The sequence below is a fragment of the Coloeus monedula genome, assembly GCF_965178545.1.
Source record: "Coloeus monedula genome assembly, chromosome: 6".
Taxonomy (NCBI): Eukaryota; Metazoa; Chordata; class Aves; order Passeriformes; family Corvidae; genus Coloeus; species Coloeus monedula.
Genome location: NC_138786.1, coordinates 3,176,410 through 3,196,026, shown reverse-complemented (window position 1 = coordinate 3,196,026; position 19,617 = coordinate 3,176,410). Strand labels below are relative to the sequence as shown.

Sequence of the window (19,617 nt, the reverse complement as noted above, 5' to 3'; positions counted from 1 at the left end):
GTTAGTGGTTGGACTCAGTGATCTTAAAGGTCTTTTCCTACGTAAACGATTCTGATTCTAGTACAGAAAGAAGTTAGAATTCTGTGTGTAAGGCGGCTCACGGCAGCCAAGTATGTGATGAGGGACATAGGAGATTGGACTTTGAAGTCACCCTCTCTGGGGTCAGCACCCTGAGAGCTGCCGGGATGATGCTGAAATGTGAACACGCAGAACATTGGCACCCTGTTCCAGTTACTTTCAGCACTTACGCTCTGAACTCGGTTTGAGGGACACCTCTTAAAAAGGGCTAAGAAACGGGCTAAGGCTGCACTCCCGTTATTCAGGGCTCTGGGGAGAAAAAACTGCGAAAACCGCGTACGGGTGTGCAGCAGCACACGCCGGCGGAGGAGCCACACCGGGGGTGGATACCGGGTCTGGATGGAGTCGATTCTTGAAGCGCTGACAGTGCAAGTGCTGCTGCCGGGGCCGGAGGAGGGACCGGGAGCAGCGGCCGGGGGAGGGACCGGCAGCCCCGGCCTGGCTCCGCCCCGGAAGTAGCGGGGAAGGCGGCGGGGCCGCCATGGGCCGGGCAGTGACCGTGGCCACCTGCGCCCTCAACCAGTGGGCTCTGGACTTTGAGGGCAACCTGGAGAGGATTTTCAGAAGTGAGTGCCGAGATGGCTGGTTGCCCCCGGCCGTCAGGAAGCCTCTCCCGCTCCCTCCTTCCCTCCTTCCTTCCTTCCTTCCCTCCCTCCCATGGGCGCAGCAGCGCAGCCCGTGCCTGTTTCACACACTGCGCGCCCAACACTCTTCCAGGTATCGACATCGCCAAGAGAAAAGGAGCCCGGTACCGGCTTGGTCCAGAGCTCGAAATCTGGTAAGGGCGCTTTGCTGGCGCTGGATTTGGTGCGATTCCACTTAATTGTGGAAGAACAGTCAGGAAGAGCATCAGCCCCGTGGTGCTGCAGTGCATGCGGCTGTCGGTGCAAAGAAAGCACTGTAGTTGTGAGCACAGGATTGGGTCTCTTGTCTTGGAAACCTGACTGGTAGCGATAATTTTTGACCTATTTCAGTGAGTTTTCCTTCAGGGAAACTGTAGTGCTTTGATTTCTGCCTGGGCCCAGGCTGCTGTCCTTTAAAGGAATATATCACCCCCATGGGGCGATAAAAAACGCTGCAGAGTTTTAAATGCTGTTAAGTAGGGATGATGTTGACAGCACTGCTTCTTCATTTTCTATATAAATTACCCGTGTGGGTGAAATGTTCCCTGTCTGGAGTAGTTTTGGTTCTTTGGCTCTGATGCTGGTCTGGCTGAATTTTGATTTCTTGTTTTTGTTTGCAGTGGTTACGGCTGCTCAGATCACTATTATGAGTCAGACACACTGTTGCATTCGTTTCAAGTTCTGGAAAAGCTCTTGGAGTCTCCAGCTACTCAAGATATTATCTGTGATGTGGGAATGTAAGTTTTTTTTTTCTTGTGTACCTGTGATAAAGGGGTAAGTCCTTAGGGAATGCTGCTTGTGCCATGCTCTGGATAGCAAGGGCTCTGCACCAAACTTTCAAACATACCTTAGGAACTGCACTACTTTTCCCCTTTTAATTGCCATGACCAGGACTGCAACATGCAGAACACTTTCTGAAAGATAATCCTTTCAAAGACTGCTGGTGGCTGAGCCCTTCAAGAGAGAAATAGAATAATTACAGTTATATTTTGGAAACATTAATGGCTGGGCCCTATTGCCACAGGTCAGACTTTGTGTGAGGTGTAACTCAAGGGGCTTTATAAATTGACTGTCTTGGAGGAATGTGGGGGCTTCTTTGACTGACAGACATCTTAAAGCAACATAAGTGTATGCAAAAATCACTGAAGCCACTGTACGTCTCGTGCTGACAGGGAAGGGTGGTAAATTATGTCTGTAAAATTATCGTGTCAGTATTGATATAAATGTGTAAAACTAGTTTGGTTTTGAACTGGGTTGGCAGTATCACAGGAGGTCATGTTTGATTAAATAACCTGGCCCAGCCATGGGGAATCTTCTGGTCTGCTCATGTTCCTAAGGCTCAGGTAGTGGTTGATACATCTGAGACTGACAGCACAGTCACTAACTCTGATTTTTTCAAACAACTACTTTAAGTAAAAAATTAGAAGCTAAAACTTGATGTATTGTTTTGCTTGATTCCCTCTAGTGAGGTCTTACAAATAGTTTTTATGCAGTAAAGTAGATTCTGTAGCTTTTTATAATTTCATTTAGTGAGTGTAGTCACTGCTAATTTTGCTTCTTATTTTCACAGGCCTGTTCTGCACAGGAATGTTCGTTACAATTGTCGAGTGATCTTTTTAAATAAGTAAGTAGTTCTTGATGTGTTTTGTGAAGTAACACATTATCTTTTCAGACACCAGTTTGGCCTTCAAGCAAGATTCTTCAGTGCTACATTAGAGTGATGGATTTATCTTCCTATTTGCTAAATTTTGAGAAAGACAAATAAGGTTTTTCATTATCTGTTTTTTCTTTTCTGAATTTGTAGAAACTAAATTCCCACTGCTTTCTGAAAGAATTCAGAAAAACCCCTTGAGTCTGCAAACAGAAACTTTAAAAATGTTACATTATAAAAGAAAAAAAGGGGTAAATCAGTGTTCGTATGTAGCCTTGTGTAGCGGGTTGAGTTCGAAACCGGGCAGAAACACCAATTAAATGTAGTGGTTTTGGTTCAAAATATTCATTACTTACTTGTTTTCCTTCTGTGAGATAAAGAATTAGGAGAAAAGCAAAACAGGCACAAACCTTAAACAGTTGCAGTACAATGAAAGAGTTTTATTACTAATAGAATTAAAAGTAAAGAGACAATAACAAAACAAAATTAAAGCAAATTCCCCCCCCCCCCTCCAGCCAGCACTTCTCTCCTTTTACTTAGCTCACACAAGGGATAACAGAACATGCGATGTTAGTCAGTGTTCCAGTTCTTGAAAAGTCTCTCTCTTATGCTTAAGGGAAAAAAGGGTTTTTCCTTCAGTTGCACGTGGTTCCCAAACTGCCACCAACAGCAGATCCGCCCGGAAACAAACAATCTGCTGTGTGTAGAACATCTCTCCCATGAAAAATCTCACAGTTCCTTCACACTGCAAAACATGGGCCATCACATGGGGTTATTCATCTTTTTAAGGATAAGTTCTTTTGGCCTGCACACAAAGGCTCTTCTTCGCCACAAGTCTCTAACAGCCTCTTGCTACTATAAAGCCTGGCATTGGCATTCTTCACAATCTTCACAGGCACACGAAGATACTCCATCCCCCCATGTTCTTCAAATGGATTAAAGAGACAAACAGTTTGTGGTATTACAATTTCTTACCACGGCATGCAAGAAGGTTTCTTTTAAGCTGCCCGCCAGAATCGTGGCACCGCCCTCTTTTCTCTCAGTCGCCATGCTCAGCTCCGTCCCATGTGACTCACTTCTCTTTCTCTCTGACTGACACCGCCATGCTGAAGAGTGTTCTTGTTCAGCCTTTACGGTGGGGAAAGCCTCGCTCCCTTTGTGCTGCTGGCTGCGTGGTGTCTTCTTCAGTTCAGCACGAAGTGTGCTGGCTGCAGACAGGAGGCTCTGCCGGCTCCCGTTGACTCCGCCGGCTCTGCATGGAGAGGAGAGGGACCCGCCGGTCCCCAGAAGCCGTGCTGGATGGGTTTAGCTGTGAGCAGTCCATGGCTGGTTTGAGCTGCCTGTGGCTCTGAGGCAGCCCCCCCCCAGCCACCCAGGGTCCGTGCCACAGCGTGGGGAAAGGGGGAAAAGGGCAGTGGCCCCGGCCCGGCCCGGCGGGGCCGGGAGGCTCCGGAGCCCCCACCTCTCAGCAGGCGAGCTCCGACCAAAAGGGGAAGTCCCGCATTTCTGTGCGGTTTAAATATGTAAATTGTGAGAAGCGTAATTGGTCTTAAAGACTGTCCATCAACTCAGGGTCAACCCAATACACCTTGTTTGGCTGTACATCATGTCTTAACTCAGCTTTTCTCTTTTGTTTTGTGATTTAAGGAAGATTCTTCTGATCAGACCAAAAATATCACTGGCAAATGGAGGAAACTACAGGGAACTTAGATGGTTCACCCCATGGAGTAAAGCAAGGTATGCTGTCAACTGTTAAAATTGTGTTAAAAAACACAGCTTGCTGTTTGCAGCCACAGCAGCAGGGTTGAAGTATCTACAGCAAATCATCATTGGCTGCTACAGGGAGACCAGCAGAGTCAGCCAAGCTACATGGTTGCAGCTTGGTTAGGAAGCTTATTGAGCAGTCAAACTCTGAGTTGCTGAGCTGGAAGAAAAAGTGGGGCTGCTTTATCCTACAACCAGTGTAAAGTGTCATTTTCCTGGTGTCTGCTTTCTGAGAACACCCAGCTCAGGACTGGACAGGGTTGTGTTTGTCTGCTGCATTGCTGCAGCCCAGTACTGAACTGGCAAACATTGAAATGGATGAGCTCTGTCAGAGCTTTAACAACTGCAGAGAGTAAAAGTTACCTACCTTATGATGCTGCAGAATGCGCCTGGCACTCATCTCTGATGCTGTGCACTTGTCCTGCAGTCAGGGAATGCCTCCAAATTGATGGTCTCAGTAATGCACTTCTGGTCCATCCTCTGAGCCCCAGTCAGTTCTGAGTTGCTCATGTAGCAACCCTGCAAAAAGAGAAATTTCCCTCTGGCATTTGACTTGCATGGTGTGTTCTTTGTTAGGTCTGGTTTCTAGCCAGGAGGGAGCATTGCTTACCATGCCTTTCTGAAGCATAGATGTTGCTATCTTAAAATGTTGGCATTTCTGATAAATTCCACAGAAAATATGACAGTATTTTTTTCATTTTTTAAACACACACAGCCCTGTACAGCTTCAATACAGTTTCTTTAACCAACATTAGAAGGTGAGATGAGAACCAGTTTTTATTCTGTGCTTTATGTAATGATATATTCACAATTTGTAAACTTGTTTTAGGCACGTGGAGGAATATTTTCTACCCAGGATAATTCAGGAAGTGACGGGACAGGTAAGTTGTTTTTTTTGACTTTAACATCTTCCAGATCCAGCAATTAAACACTGTAGTTCCCAAAATTCTGCTGACAGTCGTGTTGTAGATTCATATGTTTCAGAGTTGGTTCTAAGTTATATTAAATGAGAGCATAGTTAACCTTATTTGTGTTAGTATGTGGCAGCAAAGCAAGTAAATTTTAAATCTCAGTTGTTTGTACATACAGAACCTTGACTGCCATATTTTGCACAATTTTGGTACTGAGTTTATCTGTGCTTGAGACTAGAATTGGGTATGTGTTTTTAGGTTAAAAAAAATTAAAAAATCATTTAAACCTTCAGGAAGGTTTAAATTCAGAAAAATTCAGAAGGATCTAAAATTTATGTTAGTTCCTGCTAAGGCATGAGTGTGATTCCTAGCAACGGACAGTTTCTGTTTTGTAGATTGTTTAATTCCTGTCCTTAAGCAAAGCACTGGATCTGAATACTACTGAAATTAAACCACAAAATTTCAATCAGTCCAGAAATTTGCATTTCAGAGCTTTTTTTTTTTTTTTTTTTTTTTTTTTTTACACAGACTTGGTATAAAATGAAAGAAGGTATAATGTGATTGATACTGTGTCACTCACTAATTTCACATAAATGAGCATTCGATTTTTATATTTTCTTAGGATTTGTAGTTGAGTTTTTGAATTGAATAGCTTGTTCTACTTCATGTGTGTAAGAATGTTCTTGTTTTTCCTCAGGAAACTGTTCCTTTTGGGGATGCAGTGCTAGCAACCAAAGATACCTGCCTAGGGGCAGAAATATGTGAAGAACTTTGGGCACCAAACAGGTAAAGGAGAAGAGAGAATAAAAAGTAAACTAAAACATACCCTTGAGCTGCCTGAAGTAAATGTTTGAGAAGATCTGCTTATTATTCTTCTATGTAATTTATCGTTCAGAAATTGCCAGTAAAATAAAATGTAATTGGGAGCAATGAATACATCATGGGAAAGACCTCACTAGGCTGGGTGCAGGATGGCAAAGAAATGTAGGTGGTTAAACGAAACCAATTCAAAACAGAGGCTAGGGGAGAAATACCAAAAAGAAGCAGAATGAAAAGAGTGACCTAAGGAAACAAATGACAGGAAACTACAGTGCTCACATTCCTGATATTTTTCCAAGTCTCCCAGTTACATTGATTTCCTTGTAACTGCAGAAGGTGTGGCGTGTCAAAGATGTGATTTTTTTTTTTTGCATTTCTTTCTTATGACATTGGAAAAAGAAAGAAAGCAGTAAAAATCTTCTCCTTGTGGTTTTGTTTTTGGATTTCCTAAGAGAAAAGGAAAATGGGACAGCTGACATTGCAGTGTATATCCATGTTGCCCTTTCAGACCAAGATTTTTTAATTCTCTCTTTCTTTGAGACCTGGCCTTATACAGAGTAGAAGGCATTTCATTTAGAACAGAATGAGCAAAAGCCCTTCTGACCTCTGCAGCCACTGCTGGTCTTTGACAGAAGAGTTGTGCAATGCAAGAAAACAGATATTTTTGAAATCCCTATCCTTGTTTGAGCTAAGGCATGCAGAAAACTGACAGTGCCATAGATGTTTCTGTTTGTCAGTGATTTTTAATAATATTTGCAGTTTTCACAGCACAGTAGTGATTTATTTTTGTGCCTTTTGCTTTGACAGCCCTCACATTGAGATGGGACTTGACGGCGTGGAAATTTTCACCAACTCTTCCGGGAGTCACCACGTGCTGCGGAAGGCTCATGCCCGGGTGGACCTGGTGAATTCTGCCACAGCAAAGGTGTGCACTTTTCTACTTTGAAAGTTCTGTTTGTTTTAAAAATGAGAAGACATTAAGTAGTTGGACTGTAATCCTATCTAACAGTGATGGGGACAAAAATAAAGCAACGAGTGTACATTACACTGTGAAAAAGCTGCTGCTTTGTCATTGTAATTTAACATGCTTTGCTTATATTTAACAGTATCTGCTCTCTCCTCTGATACCCGACCACAGCTTCTGTCATCACCTTCCTGCTTTTCCCAACCTCAGTTTGAACTCAGAATTTCAATTTAGAAGTGCAGCCCTCTGTTTGGGTTGAGGGAATTGATGCCATGACGATTTTTTGCCTTTTCTTTTATATACCTTTTATATACCCTTTTTATATAGCTTTTATGTATCCTCAGTGCTTTTAGCATGCACATTTGTAATTCCTTAAGCTTGATAACTTAGCATAGTCCTAATATTCTGTTAAGCCAGGAGACCAAACATCCTGGAGGCCTCACAGTTGGGGCCAGAAAGTCCTACGCTATCCTGAGAAACCAAGGTCCTCTCTAGAACACATCCTGCAAACTAAGATAGGCCCATCCAAGGGGGAATTCCTCGGGATGGGGGGATATCACGCTATTCATTTAAGCTTCTCATTGGGGAATCTTTGTTAGATATGCTAATTTGCAAGGTCTATACATTGTATACACAATGTGTGCATTTTGGGGGCTGCATTTTGGGTGCATTCCGGGGGGTGCATTTCGGGCGCATTTTCGGTGTGCATTTCAACACATTCCACCTGGACGGAGTTGTGCACCTAAGGATCCTTAATTAAATACTTAAGTAAAAACCCCTTTTCCCTTAAACTGTGTTTGGTTCTTAATTTTAAGACCAGGGAAAGGCAACAGAATGACTCTTGCTACTAATAGAGACTCCTGTCAAGAGAGAATCCCAGCCATAAATCATTTATGATGTACAGGGAGAGGAAGTTTGTAAGAAGAGCAGGAACAGAGAAGGAACATTTTGATTTTTGACATCCTGTCAGGTGCTATATTCTGAACTGCTTTTTTTTTTTTCTTTCTCTGTATGTTTGTGTCCCTGGCAGAATGGTGGGATATATATTTTAGCAAACCAGAAAGGCTGTGATGGTGATCGTCTATATTACGATGGCTGTGCCATGATTTCCATGAATGGAGAAACAGTTGCACAAGGATCCCAGTTTTCACTCGATGATGTGGTAATGTATTTACCCTATAGCTGCTAGTACATTTATGCTCAACACTTCCCAGACATTCCAGACTTTAGGTCCATGTCTCTAGACTAAAAAGGGTGTATTCTAATTATGCTATTCAGCTAGATCCAAGTGTTTTTCTAGTTAAATTACCTACAGTAGCTCTCCTGCTTTTGTGAGGAAGGAAGAACTGTCACTGTGGAAGAACTTGATGAAAACATTTTTGTTTGCAATCACCATGAGGAGGAGAGACCCTGTTAATTTACATTCCCTTATCTAAAGGAAGAAAGGGCAAAGACTGCAATGTTCTAATTTTGACCCAGTTTTGTAGACACAAGGTTTCACTTTGATTTCAGAAAAAAGTAGATTTGTCATCTAGGTTTCCTCACAATATATGCCAGATCCCTCACTTTCCCCAGTAAAGTTTCTTGCCTTTTCCTTTGCCACAGCTGTTGCTGAATCTATTGCCAAGCATCGTTTGTGTAGAGTGATTTAATGTTGAAAGCCTTTTCATAGGAGGTGCTGGTTGCCACTCTGGACCTGGAAGATGTTCGAAGTTACAGAGCAGAGATTTCATCTCGTAACTTGGCGGTAAGAACTCCTTGTGTTTGTAAGGTGTGCCAAGTCTGAATAGTTACTGAATGTAAAAAGTATTTGTGTTGTCTTGATTTTCACAGTATCTTAGAGATGTTATGTGTTATACGTATATGCTACATTAAAATTGGTGTCTTCTGAATTCTTCTGTGCTATTGCTTAGGCAAGTAAAGTGAATCCTTATCCCAGGGTAAAAGTGAATTTTGCTCTGTCGTGTCCTGATGATGTAGCTGTTCCTACTTGTGTGCCAATCCAGTGGAGACATCACAGTCCTGAGGAGGAAATCAGGTAATCAAACACTCAATCTGCTGCTTGAAAATTATTTTGATTAAAAAAAAAAAAAAACCAACCAAAATTTAAACAATCCAAAGAAAGAGGTAAACATAAGATGTTGTTTAGATTTAAATAAAGGAAGTCTCTCATTGGAAGACCACAGTAAATATGTTGACTTGCTTAGGTGTTATTCCCTAACCTTCTTAGAACAATCATGTTCTGTAATTTCAGCCTTGGACCTGCATGTTGGCTCTGGGACTATTTAAGGCGTAGCAAACAGGTAAGAACAACTGGGTTTGTTTTTCCCTTGGCATACACAGCTTCTTTTGTGCCACAGGGACAATCCAAATTGTCATCCTGTGCTACTGGTAACCCAAACTGATGTTAGTCCAAGGTGCAAAGTTTGAGTTTTTAAAGCACCTCATTCAGACTTAAAGATCGTGTTCCAAGTCTGACTTCAGAATGCTCTGTGCACCCTTCCCTTAGGAATTGTGCTTTCTTGAGTGCGCCAGAGTGGTGTGAAGTAGTAATTCAGTGTAATAGTAAAGTATATATGAAAAATGTAATCCTTTTTGTTAGCTTTTCTGTCTTACTAGAGGGTGAAGGCAACTGGAATTTTTTCTAGCCAAAGGGCTTTACACTGACTACTTGTTTGATTACCCAGTTAATGAGAGTTTAAGAGGATTTGCTCTGGGTGGTTTGTTCTGTTTTTCCCCAGTAGAATATAAACAGACTTGAACAATGCACCTGTCACTCTTCTACAGGAGTGTGTTCCTGAGTAGTACAATACATATTTTTTTTCTAATTTTGCTATGTGGAGCCTCTTCCTTGCTCTGTTTTCAAGGCAGGATTTCTCCTACCTCTGAGTGGTGGAATTGACAGCTCTGCTACAGCTTGCATCGTGTATTCCATGTGTCACCAGGTTTGCCTGGCAGTCAAGAATGGCAGTAAGTAGATCTGTGTGTCTGGCCAGCCATACCCACTAATGGTTGTGGACAAGCTAATATTAGCTGGGTGCAGTAGCTGCAAGAGCTTATTAATGGCAGACCTTTTTCCTGTTGTTCTAATGGAGTTCTTTGTATCTCTTCAGAAATTCCAGCAAAAATGTGTGTCCAGATTCTCTGAATTGGCTTAATAGTTTTTGTTTTGGGTTTAAGAATTGGATGTGGAACTTAGACTAGTTTCTGTCTAGAGTATTGTTCAAATGTTGGCTGATGTAGTTTTCAGTTTATTCTGAAAATTTTCCCCTTCTATTAAAACCAGCACTACATGGTTAGGGATGGTTGAAGTTCTTAAACTGGTTTTAAGCAGACTTTATGCTTTTAGCTAAGTCTTTATACATACTGGATTATGTTTTCTGTGAAAATTCTTCAGTAGATCAAATGCATTTAATATTTCTGTGCTCAAAATCAGGAGCAAAATCAGTAATTCTTTTATTTGATAGATGAAATTTTTTTTTGGAGGTAGATATAGTCATCTTATTTGTCAGGGGCACTGTAAAGCTTAATTGGAATACAAGGGATGCACAAGATATTTGCATATCCTTGGTAGGAGGAGCACCATAATTTCCACTCCTGTGTTTCTTTTGCTCTGTCCTCAGATGCAGATGTGCTGGCTGATGCACGCAGGATTGTGAATGATGAGACCTACATCCCTCAGGATCCTCGGGAATTGTGCAAGCGTGTCTTCACCACGTGCTACATGGCTAGTGAGAACTCCTCCCAGGATACCTGCAACAGGGCTAAACTGCTGGCTGAGCAAATAGGCAGGTACAAGCTGCGAAGTGCTGGGAAAAAAAATCATGTTCTGGCAAGGACTCGCATCTAAAATGTTCAACCTTGAAAATGGGAAAAAATAAGAGAGCAATAGGAGGTGGGTTAAGTAGGAATGTTACAGATATTACTACTTAAGTGTTAAAGTTGGGCAAACTTAGAAGCATTTGGCAAAGGACATGGAATTTTGGAAACAGACTCTGAAAAGCATTATTCTTTCCTAAGTTTCTTCGTACCAGATCTGAGATTTTAGTGGCCTTAAAACCTCATTTGATGGGTGGATTTGTTTGGTTTTTTTTTTTTAATGGTATTTTATATAGTCAGATTGTGCTAGTTGAGTCACTTGTGCTTGAATTCTTCTCAGCTACCACATCAACCTGAACATTGATGCAGCTGTGAAAGCTGTTGTGGGGATCTTCAGTGTGGTGACAGGTCGAACTCCCCGTTTTTCTGTCTATGGAGGGAGCAGCAGAGAGAGCCTGGCACTCCAGAATGTGCAGGTGTGTGCCCTGTAGGCTGAATCAGGTCAGACTCCTTTGGTTCTGTGGGTTTTGGTTTGTTTTTTTTTGTTTTTCCAACCTAACCAGCAACTCTGCTTTAGTTCTGAGTGTTGGTTATCCTGTTTGATAGTTTTTGTTAATTTGAGGACTTGGTCTTTTTCCCTCTGTTACTGGAGAAATCCAGCTGTTTGCTCTGTAAGCAAATATTGAATCCTTTATCAGCATTTTGGCAACAGGAGAGGCTTTAGTCACAGAGGAGTGTGGGTATTTCCTTAATATCACCCACAATTGTGGCTGGAGCTGGAGGCTGGATCCAAGGTTGGTTTTGTATTACTGCCATCCTCAGAAAAAGCTGAGTTTCAGAATGGGGACAAAAGCAAAGTGAACTTTTTACAAATGTTGTGTATTAGACCAGAGGGATTTATTTACTCCATAAAAAAGTACGGTTTGTCTGCATACTTCATCCCTCATGGTTCCTTTTTAGTGCTTGTAGGAGATAGAAAATGGCAACTACTCCCCAGCTTGCAGGTCAGACCAGGAGAAACTTCCTCAGTCTGTGGCAGTAGCAGATACTGAACCCGGATTTCCTGTGCGTGTTCAGCATTTTCTCCACAAGACCATCCTTCTTGAAGTTACACTTACCCTGCCCACAGTTTGTTCTTCATGAGTTTGTTTAGACAATTGATAATAAAAGTGACTGGGGAGAAATCGCTCTGCTATGTAAATTTTGCTTTCCTTTTCATTTTGCTTTGCAGGCTAGAATAAGAATGGTCATTGCCTACCTCTTTGCTCAGCTGACACTGTGGGCTCGTGGAATGCCAGGGGGACTGCTGGTGCTGGGATCAGCCAATGTGGATGAAAGGTTGGGGAAAATTAGGAATCCAAACCTAGGTGGAACAGGACACTGTCATTTCCTTGCAACTCTACCAAATCCCAGTGTAGATTACTACTCAGAAGCGGTAGCAACCTAAGAATAGACCGGTAACAGTGAAATTAGTGAAAACAGTTGAATCAGCCTGAATGGGAAATTGTGTGTTTTTCAGAGGTTTAGCCAAAGTATTGCTATAGCTCTGCCATAAAATGCTGTTTTCAGTAGAGCTTACTTGTGCATTCACTAGGCTAACTTCCCAAATTGTTGTATTTTCAATTACTGTATTAGGAATTAAGATGTGAACTTTGAGCTGAAAAACAGACTTTAAAATCTGGAGTACTGTTATTAGAGCTGAGTATTTGAAGGTTAGAGCAGTCCCTGTAAGACTGTGGGAGTGGTAACCTCTAAAGCTGTGAGACTACTGTGTGCTGGTTCTGTGGGTGTTTTGAGATTTACTGTTTTAATTGGTCAGCATAGTATTTTAGTTGTTTTGCACATACTGGCTCATCATGGACAGTTTTGCAGTGCTTTATGATTGTTCAAAGTATCATCTTCTGGAAATTTCATGGCTTTAGGATAGCCTTGTTGCAATTAAATATGTTTGCCCTTTAGGTATAAATATGTTATACCAATCTGCAGTCTGTTTCTCCCTTTCTTTATGCTACATATAAATTCTCTATAATGTCAAGGATTATATATTATGCTGCAGTTACATTATTATTTACTGTTGCTGGATAAAATTTCCTATCTTGCTCAGTCTCCGTGGTTACTTGACCAAGTACGACTGCTCCAGTGCTGATATCAACCCCATCGGTGGCATCAGCAAGACTGATTTGAAGAACTTCATTCAGTATTGCATTGAAAACTTCCAGCTCACAGCCCTCAGAAGGTGAGCAGTGATTCAGTGACTGAGTTTGTTAATTCCACTGCAGGAACTGTCTGAGCCAGGTGCTTTGTTTTGGCGATGAAGCACTGTTGTAACAAACCAGCACTCGTATGGCTGCATAGAATCCATGGTTTTCCCTCTCCCTTACAGTATCATGTCAGCTCCACCCACTGCAGAGTTGGAGCCCCTGGTGGATGGACAGGTGGCTCAAACTGATGAGGTAATGGGCAGTGCCTTTAAAATGATCTTGTAAGCCTTACCCCAAAATCTGGGTTTTGTCCAATAACTGTTGTTTACTCTTGTATGTATCCACGCTTATTGACAAGCATGTTATAAACAGTCTCAAAGCTGCCAACAAGGCATTAGTTTTCCCACACTTGCCCTATCTGTGTTGACAATAGTTTCCAAAACAGCAAATTCACATTTTTGAATTATTTTAGATTTTTGGACACTTAGAAGGACAGGTGTTATAAAATTCAGTTTGTTTTAAGTTTTTTTAATATCAGAAGAAAGTCAGGGCCTTACTGCTATGGACTAAGCCCTCTTCTTCCCACACCCTTCTCTTTGCTGTCCCTTTGGAAAAGAGAGGACTGAGAAAATTACCTCTGTAGGCTCCAGTCTACCAATTTGGAGAGATTCCAGTGGGGTTTTTTATTTCTGCTCATAATATTACTATGTCTTTTTGACATTGACAATTTCATTTTGGTGTTTCTTTGATTTAACTGGGTTATTTTAATTGCCCCATAAAAGAATTAAAATTTGCATAGTTAAGATTTTCAGTGACTTTCTCTGTGTGTGTGTGTTTTCAGGCGGATATGGGGATGACATATGCAGAGCTCTCAGTCTATGGGAAATTAAGGAAAATTGCAAAGGCTGGACCATACAGTATGTTCTGTAAGCTGATTACTATGTGGAAGGAAATTTGTACTCCAAGAGAGGTAAGATACCAAAGAGGGAAAAAAAAATCAAATAGTTTAATGTTTTTGCCAAAATAGAGTATGTTTGGAGAAAGGTCAGGTGCCTTTTAACTGAAAGGAATAGTTTCATTATTTTGTGTTTAGAGAGTATTCTACAGCTGCAGCAGAATATGGTGGAAAAGCTGGTCTGCATCTCTTAAATGGAGTTTGTTGTCTTGTGTTGCAAATTGTTAAAACAGTAATTGGGTAGTTTGAAAACAATTACTTCAGAACTATACCTCAAGGGGAAAATTGTTCTCTGAAATACAGATGACCAACTACTCTTGAAGCCTTTGGTTATATGTTTTGAGACAAAAAATGGCTCTTGCTTTGAAAGAATATCTAGACTGTGTAAAGGGAGAAAACAGTCTCAAAAATACTGTTCTCCTCTAAATCTTTTAATTAAAATACTAAGAAACTTCATCTGATTAAAACCTACATTCTTTGTACACCAGGTGGCATCCAAGGTTAAGCATTTCTTCAGGATGTATTCAGTCAACAGGCACAAAATGACCACCCTCACCCCTTCCTACCACGCTGAAAACTACAGTCCAGACGACAACCGATTTGACCTGAGGCCTTTCCTCTACAACACCTCATGGTCCTGGCAGTTCAGGTGTATAGATAAACAGGTGAATGCCCTCTGCTTCTGGGATGGTTTTATACTTAAATTATTCACAGTGGGTCCAGCTTGGTTCCAGTGAATCTCCAGCAAAACGCAACTAGCATTTAGGGTAGTAGTTACTACAGAAATAACTGTGATTGTTCTTTTCACATAACTGTGAGGCTAAATCCTCTGATTTCAGTGTAGGCTGTTTGGGTTCTTTTTCATCATCCTGCTATGAAAACAAGAAAAAGAAAAAATAAAGGAATAGATGTACTGAGGCCAGAAACTAATAGGTGTACCCAGACTCATGAAGTCCTGTGCTAATGGGAAAAACAAGCTTTTGTGTTTTGGTTTCAGTTCAGGACCTGTCTGAAGGGATCTGCTTAATTGCAGAATTAAGACTTGACCTACATCAGCATGGGGAAAGCCACTGTAAGAGGCAGCAATTCACTGTGAGTGCTTCTCCCACCTCCTTCTGCAACAATTCCTTTTTTGAATCTCAAGGTGGTTGACTCTCAAATACATGTTTGCTCAAACACAGCAGCAGTAATGGTACCGTGCTCAGTTTGAGCACTGTGAGGTGGGGAGGGGCTCAGGCAATTATTGGAACCATGCTTAACTTTTTGTAGTTTTTAGTCACCCCTTCAAACTTATTTTAATGCCTCTTTTATGGCAGAAGTGCTGGGTGAAGAATTTTAGCACCTTGAAGTTTTTTCTGCCAGAGATTTTACACCCCAGTTGCTTTTAAGAATATGTTTATACATGTAATAAAATATTAATTCCTTCATCTGAGAAATGCCAGACATGTTGTAATAGTGTTTTACTACCTTGAAACCTGGGATAAAAGCTACCATGTGCAGTACTTTATTGTAAAGTATGAATGGTGGGAGATTTTTTTACATCATATTGGACTTTTTCCCACTGAAGTCCAGGACAAAAGTTCTTTTGGCCTCTGTGGGAGTCAGGCAAAATGTTTTTCTAGGGTCTGGACCAAAATGTAATTATATTATGCTTACAGTAAATTTGATTAAGGTCTTTTAATGATGCAGGGTATTGTTATACTCTTTAACTAGATTTGTATGTAATAGCAGTTGTGCTATGCAAGGGTAGTGGCCATTGCAACTTATTCCTGAAAACTGGGAGACAAGTTTGGGGAAGATTTTATTGTGTAGGCAACAGTAACCTGAACTGATAACTCCTGCAGCTCTTTGCAAGACTGGAAAATAATAACTTGCAATGGTTCAAGTCAAATCTGCCCTATTCAAGAAATGGAATATGGTAAGAGCTGCCTCTGATCGTAGGTGTTCAGCACAGTTGTAATTCTGAAGAGAATCACTCTCTTGGACAGTGTCTCACTCATCATTCTGCTCCTGGGACTCAATCTGCACTTAAGATTTTTCTGGCGTAGTAACAGGACTGTGGAAATATAGCATAAACTTGACATAAAACCCACCTTTAGTTAGGTAATGCCAGGTTTTCCTGTGGGAGAGTCATGTTACAGCTTGAGCTCATTTGTAAATGGAAACAATTTGGAGTGCTAATGATAGAGAAATCTGTTGGATTTGTAGAAAGAGCTTTTCTGCTTTGGATGTCTGTAGTGTAGTCAAGCCAGTTTAGTTATCCACTCATTTTTAGTGCAAAATTCCCTTTGTATTTGCTGCAGGAGGAACAGGGGTAAAAGGAAGTTGAGATCATAGCATTTACTGGGAATTGCCAGATTTGTTCTTGGAGTCTTAATGTCATTCAGCTCTGCCTGACTGAGGGGACTTAGAGCAACCCTAGGAACTCCAGCAGCATTGTCTGTAGCTTCTGCCTTGGAGTTGTGTCTGAAGTGAAGGATTTGTGGTTAGAGCATGCACTTCCAGGTGCCAAAATGTTCACTGGGATTTTTATAGCTGGCATAATTTGAAGGAACTGTGATGCAGCTCAAAAGAAAGCTGGCACATCTACCCAAAGGATGAGTTATCTGCAGGCTGTCTTCTGCTCTTTCCAGTGTCACACCACAAGATTAGCTGCATTTGGACAAACCAAAAGATTTATCCACTTCATAAAAACCTGATCTTTGTGTGTCACTTTTACAACCAGTAGCAGATGCTGATGGAAGCATAAGCTTATTTTTGCTATTGAATTGGTTTCATTTTTACTTGCAGGTATCCAAGCTAGAAGAAAAGGAAGGAATTTCTGGAGTTGAAGACATGGACTGACTTCCTGTCTTGTTTAACTGTGGTAATTAATTTGCCAAACAGAATGTTCAAAACTGGATTATACTGTGATGAGCAGGGATGACCTACTCAACAATTCTTGAGCTGACTATCGTAATCAGTTTTTTTTTATTGACTCTCTGTTTTACTCCCAATATACTTAAACTGTAGTTTGGCTAAGGAATAATTTATTAAGGATTTTCTTCAACTTCTTGAGTTAATTGCCTTTCATTTAAAATATTTGGATAAACCCATCATAAATAAATCCAGGGTAGTATTTTGTTTGGTTCTGATAATTTGGATATGACTTTTGAGCAACATTCAACTGAATGTGTAAAATTTTAACAGTTCTGGCATGTGCTGTTGAGGGGGAAATACTCACCTTACTTTGCAATAAACTTGTAATTCTGTCATGCTAATTGACTCAGTTCTTATTTTACATGTTTTTTATTTACCTAGCACTGGCTTTGTAGACTGGTCCAGTGTTTTGAATGGCCACATAATGTCTAACTCAGCAATGCATTGGAAACATGTCTATCTTGAAGCAGATTGGTAATCTCCATGTTAATGGGATCAAAATTAGGGTTCAGCTTCTTGTTTTGTTTGAATATTGCAGAATGAAGTATAAAACCAGCATCCTCTGAGCTCAATTAGAGTGTTACCCACATTCCACCTAGAGTTTGCAAAAACTTTATTTTTAGCTTCATGACTTCAACTGATCTTTTAAATGTGTTCAATGCTGTGGAGCAATAAAAAAGGATAGGCTTGTTCCTTTGCCTGAGTCCCTTTTCTGCTTTTTCATTTAATGTTTGGCTGTTTCCATTTCTTTTTTAAACCTTGATTTGAAAGGTGCAGTTTTAATAGGGAAGACTAGAAATGCATTTCTGCAGTTCTGGGCAAAAAACATTTTAACTGCAACAACAGGAGATCTTAGGTCCAGTGAGACTTCTGTTAAAATAGTCCTACATTGTGCTAGTGGAAAATGTCTGCTAAAAAGGGCACATTCTCCACATTGGTTTTCCACAACTCAGGAGTGATTCACTTGGAGTTAAAGATGCTGCATTGTTCATTGTGTGTTTGTTATATGCTACTGATTTAAATGCACAGCTAACTTACCTTAATGGGTGCTGCTGGTACAAAGAATGGAAAACCCCAGCTGAAATTTGCCTTCCTTCACAGTTGGTTGGGCACTTCCACTTCCCATTCCATCCTGAGGGAGTGGATGAATTTTGAGCAGAAGACTTCTTTCTTTCTTCCAGAAGTTACTGGCTACTTTTTCTTGACAATCACAGAAGAGGAAAGATGAGACATTTGCTTTCATTCAAATAAAAAATAATAGCAAAAAAATACAGTATTTACATGTGTTTCCTGTTAGTGTTGTTACCCTATTTCAGACACTTAGTGAAAGGACACTTGTCTCTCTTAGCAATACCATTTACAGCACGTGTACCAATTATATGTTATTTCTTGCCTGCTAATGCTGGCTACAGATTGTACCAGCCCCCCCCCATTCTCCTTTTACTATCCGGAAATCCTCACTGTGTCTGTTCCATCTGATGCCTCTAGTTCAGCTGTTACCAACACTAACTCCAATTTTATCAGTGCATTGTTGCCCACTGAGAATGGGAAATAATTCCAAGGTGTAGCTGCTGATGTTCTCTTTTTACTGGGGACAACTTGTATTGGGTTTGTGTGGCCAGGTTTTAGCGGGGGAGGGCTACAGGGGTGGCTTCTTTGAGAAGTTCCTGGAAGCTTCCTCTGTGTCCAGCAGAGCCAATCCCAGCTGGCTCCAGGATGGAGCCACTGCTGGCCAAGGCCAAGCCGACCAGTGATGGGAGTAATGCCTCTGATAACAGATTTAAAAAGGAGAATGTGGTATTGTGCAGAAGTAATTGCAGCCAGAGAAGAGCAGGGTGAGAATATGTGAGGGGAACAGCGCTGCAGACAGCCAGGTCAGTGAAGAAGGAGGGGCAGGAGCTGCTCCAGGTGCTGGAGCTGAGATTCCCCTGCAGCCCGTGGTGAGGCAGCTGTGTCCCTGCAGCCCATGGAGGGGCACAGGGATGCACAGATCCACCTGCAGCCCATGGAGGAGCCCACTCCAGGGCAGGTGGATGCTCAAAGGAGTCTGTGAACCTGTGGGAAGTCCATATGGAGCAGGGTCCTGGCAGGGACCTGCAGACCCGTGGAGAGAGGAGCCCATGCTGGAGCAGGTTGCCTGGTAGGACTTGTGGCACTGCGGGAAACCCACAGTGGAACAGGCACTTCCTGAAGAACTGCAGCCTGTGGGAAGGACTCATGTTGGAAAAGTTTGTGGGGGACAGTTCTGTGTGGGAGGGGAAGGACTTGTTGCCCTGAGGAAGAAGCAGTGGCAGAAACAATGTGAACTGACCATAACCCCGCTCCCTGTCTCGCTATGCCACTGAGGGAGAGGGTTAGAGAATCAGGAATACATTTAAGCCCAGGAAGGACGGAGGGCTGAGGTATTTTTAGAATTTGCTTTATTTCTCTTTATCCTTTTCTGATATGATTGGTAATAAATTCAAATAATTTTGCTATGTCAGTTCTGTTTTGCTTGTGATGATATTCGGTGAGTGACCTCTCCCTGCCCTTAACTCATATTTTCTCTCCATGTCCAGCTGAGGAGGGGAGTGATGGAGCAGCCCAGGTTAACCCACTGCACAACTCTTACAGTAAAGATAACATCAAAGAGTTTTTTTTTTAATCTTCAGCTGGATATTGCCCTGACTTATTTGAAAGTCAGTGTAAAACTCATTTTTGACCCATCAGTGGTGCAGCTGAAGGCAAAAGCTACCCCATTGCTATTTATGAAACATATATAAAACTATGCATGTTCCTGAGTTAAATAAAGGTGGCCCGTAGAGATCAGTCATTTTTTTGTCGTTTGGCTGAATTTGTGACACATCATGACTATGAGCCTGTTGTTATCCCTACATACCACCAGCTCCCTGAAAGAGAGCTGGCCTGTGTCAA

At 41.6% G+C, this 19,617-nt stretch overlaps 1 protein-coding gene across 3 annotated transcripts; it reads left to right on the top strand.

Moving 5' to 3' along the window:
- The first annotated feature begins 550 nt into the window (after nucleotides 1-550).
- NADSYN1 (NAD synthetase 1) lies at nucleotides 551-17,001 on the top strand. Of its 3 annotated transcripts, none has more exons than XM_082283297.1 (21): nucleotides 551-644; nucleotides 796-856; nucleotides 1,322-1,438; nucleotides 2,272-2,325; nucleotides 4,000-4,089; nucleotides 4,946-4,997; nucleotides 5,725-5,813; nucleotides 6,654-6,771; nucleotides 7,841-7,972; nucleotides 8,483-8,557; nucleotides 8,724-8,848; nucleotides 9,065-9,113; nucleotides 9,678-9,780; nucleotides 10,434-10,602; nucleotides 10,970-11,105; nucleotides 11,861-11,967; nucleotides 12,734-12,865; nucleotides 13,013-13,082; nucleotides 13,672-13,800; nucleotides 14,274-14,450; nucleotides 16,576-17,001. In XM_082283297.1, the coding sequence occupies exons 1-21, from the start codon at nucleotides 560-562 to the stop codon at nucleotides 16,627-16,629; spliced, it is 2,124 nt and encodes a 707-aa protein (XP_082139423.1). In that variant the 5' UTR covers nucleotides 551-559; the 3' UTR covers nucleotides 16,630-17,001. The 3 variants fall into 3 exon arrangements, 2 of the variants coding, with proteins under 2 accessions (XP_082139423.1, XP_082139422.1); XM_082283296.1 differs by having other exon boundaries at nucleotides 9,654-9,780; XR_014226482.1 differs by lacking the exons at nucleotides 13,013-13,082; nucleotides 16,576-17,001 and having other exon boundaries at nucleotides 9,654-9,780; nucleotides 14,274-14,294.
- Nucleotides 17,002-19,617: the final 2,616 nt, after the last annotated feature.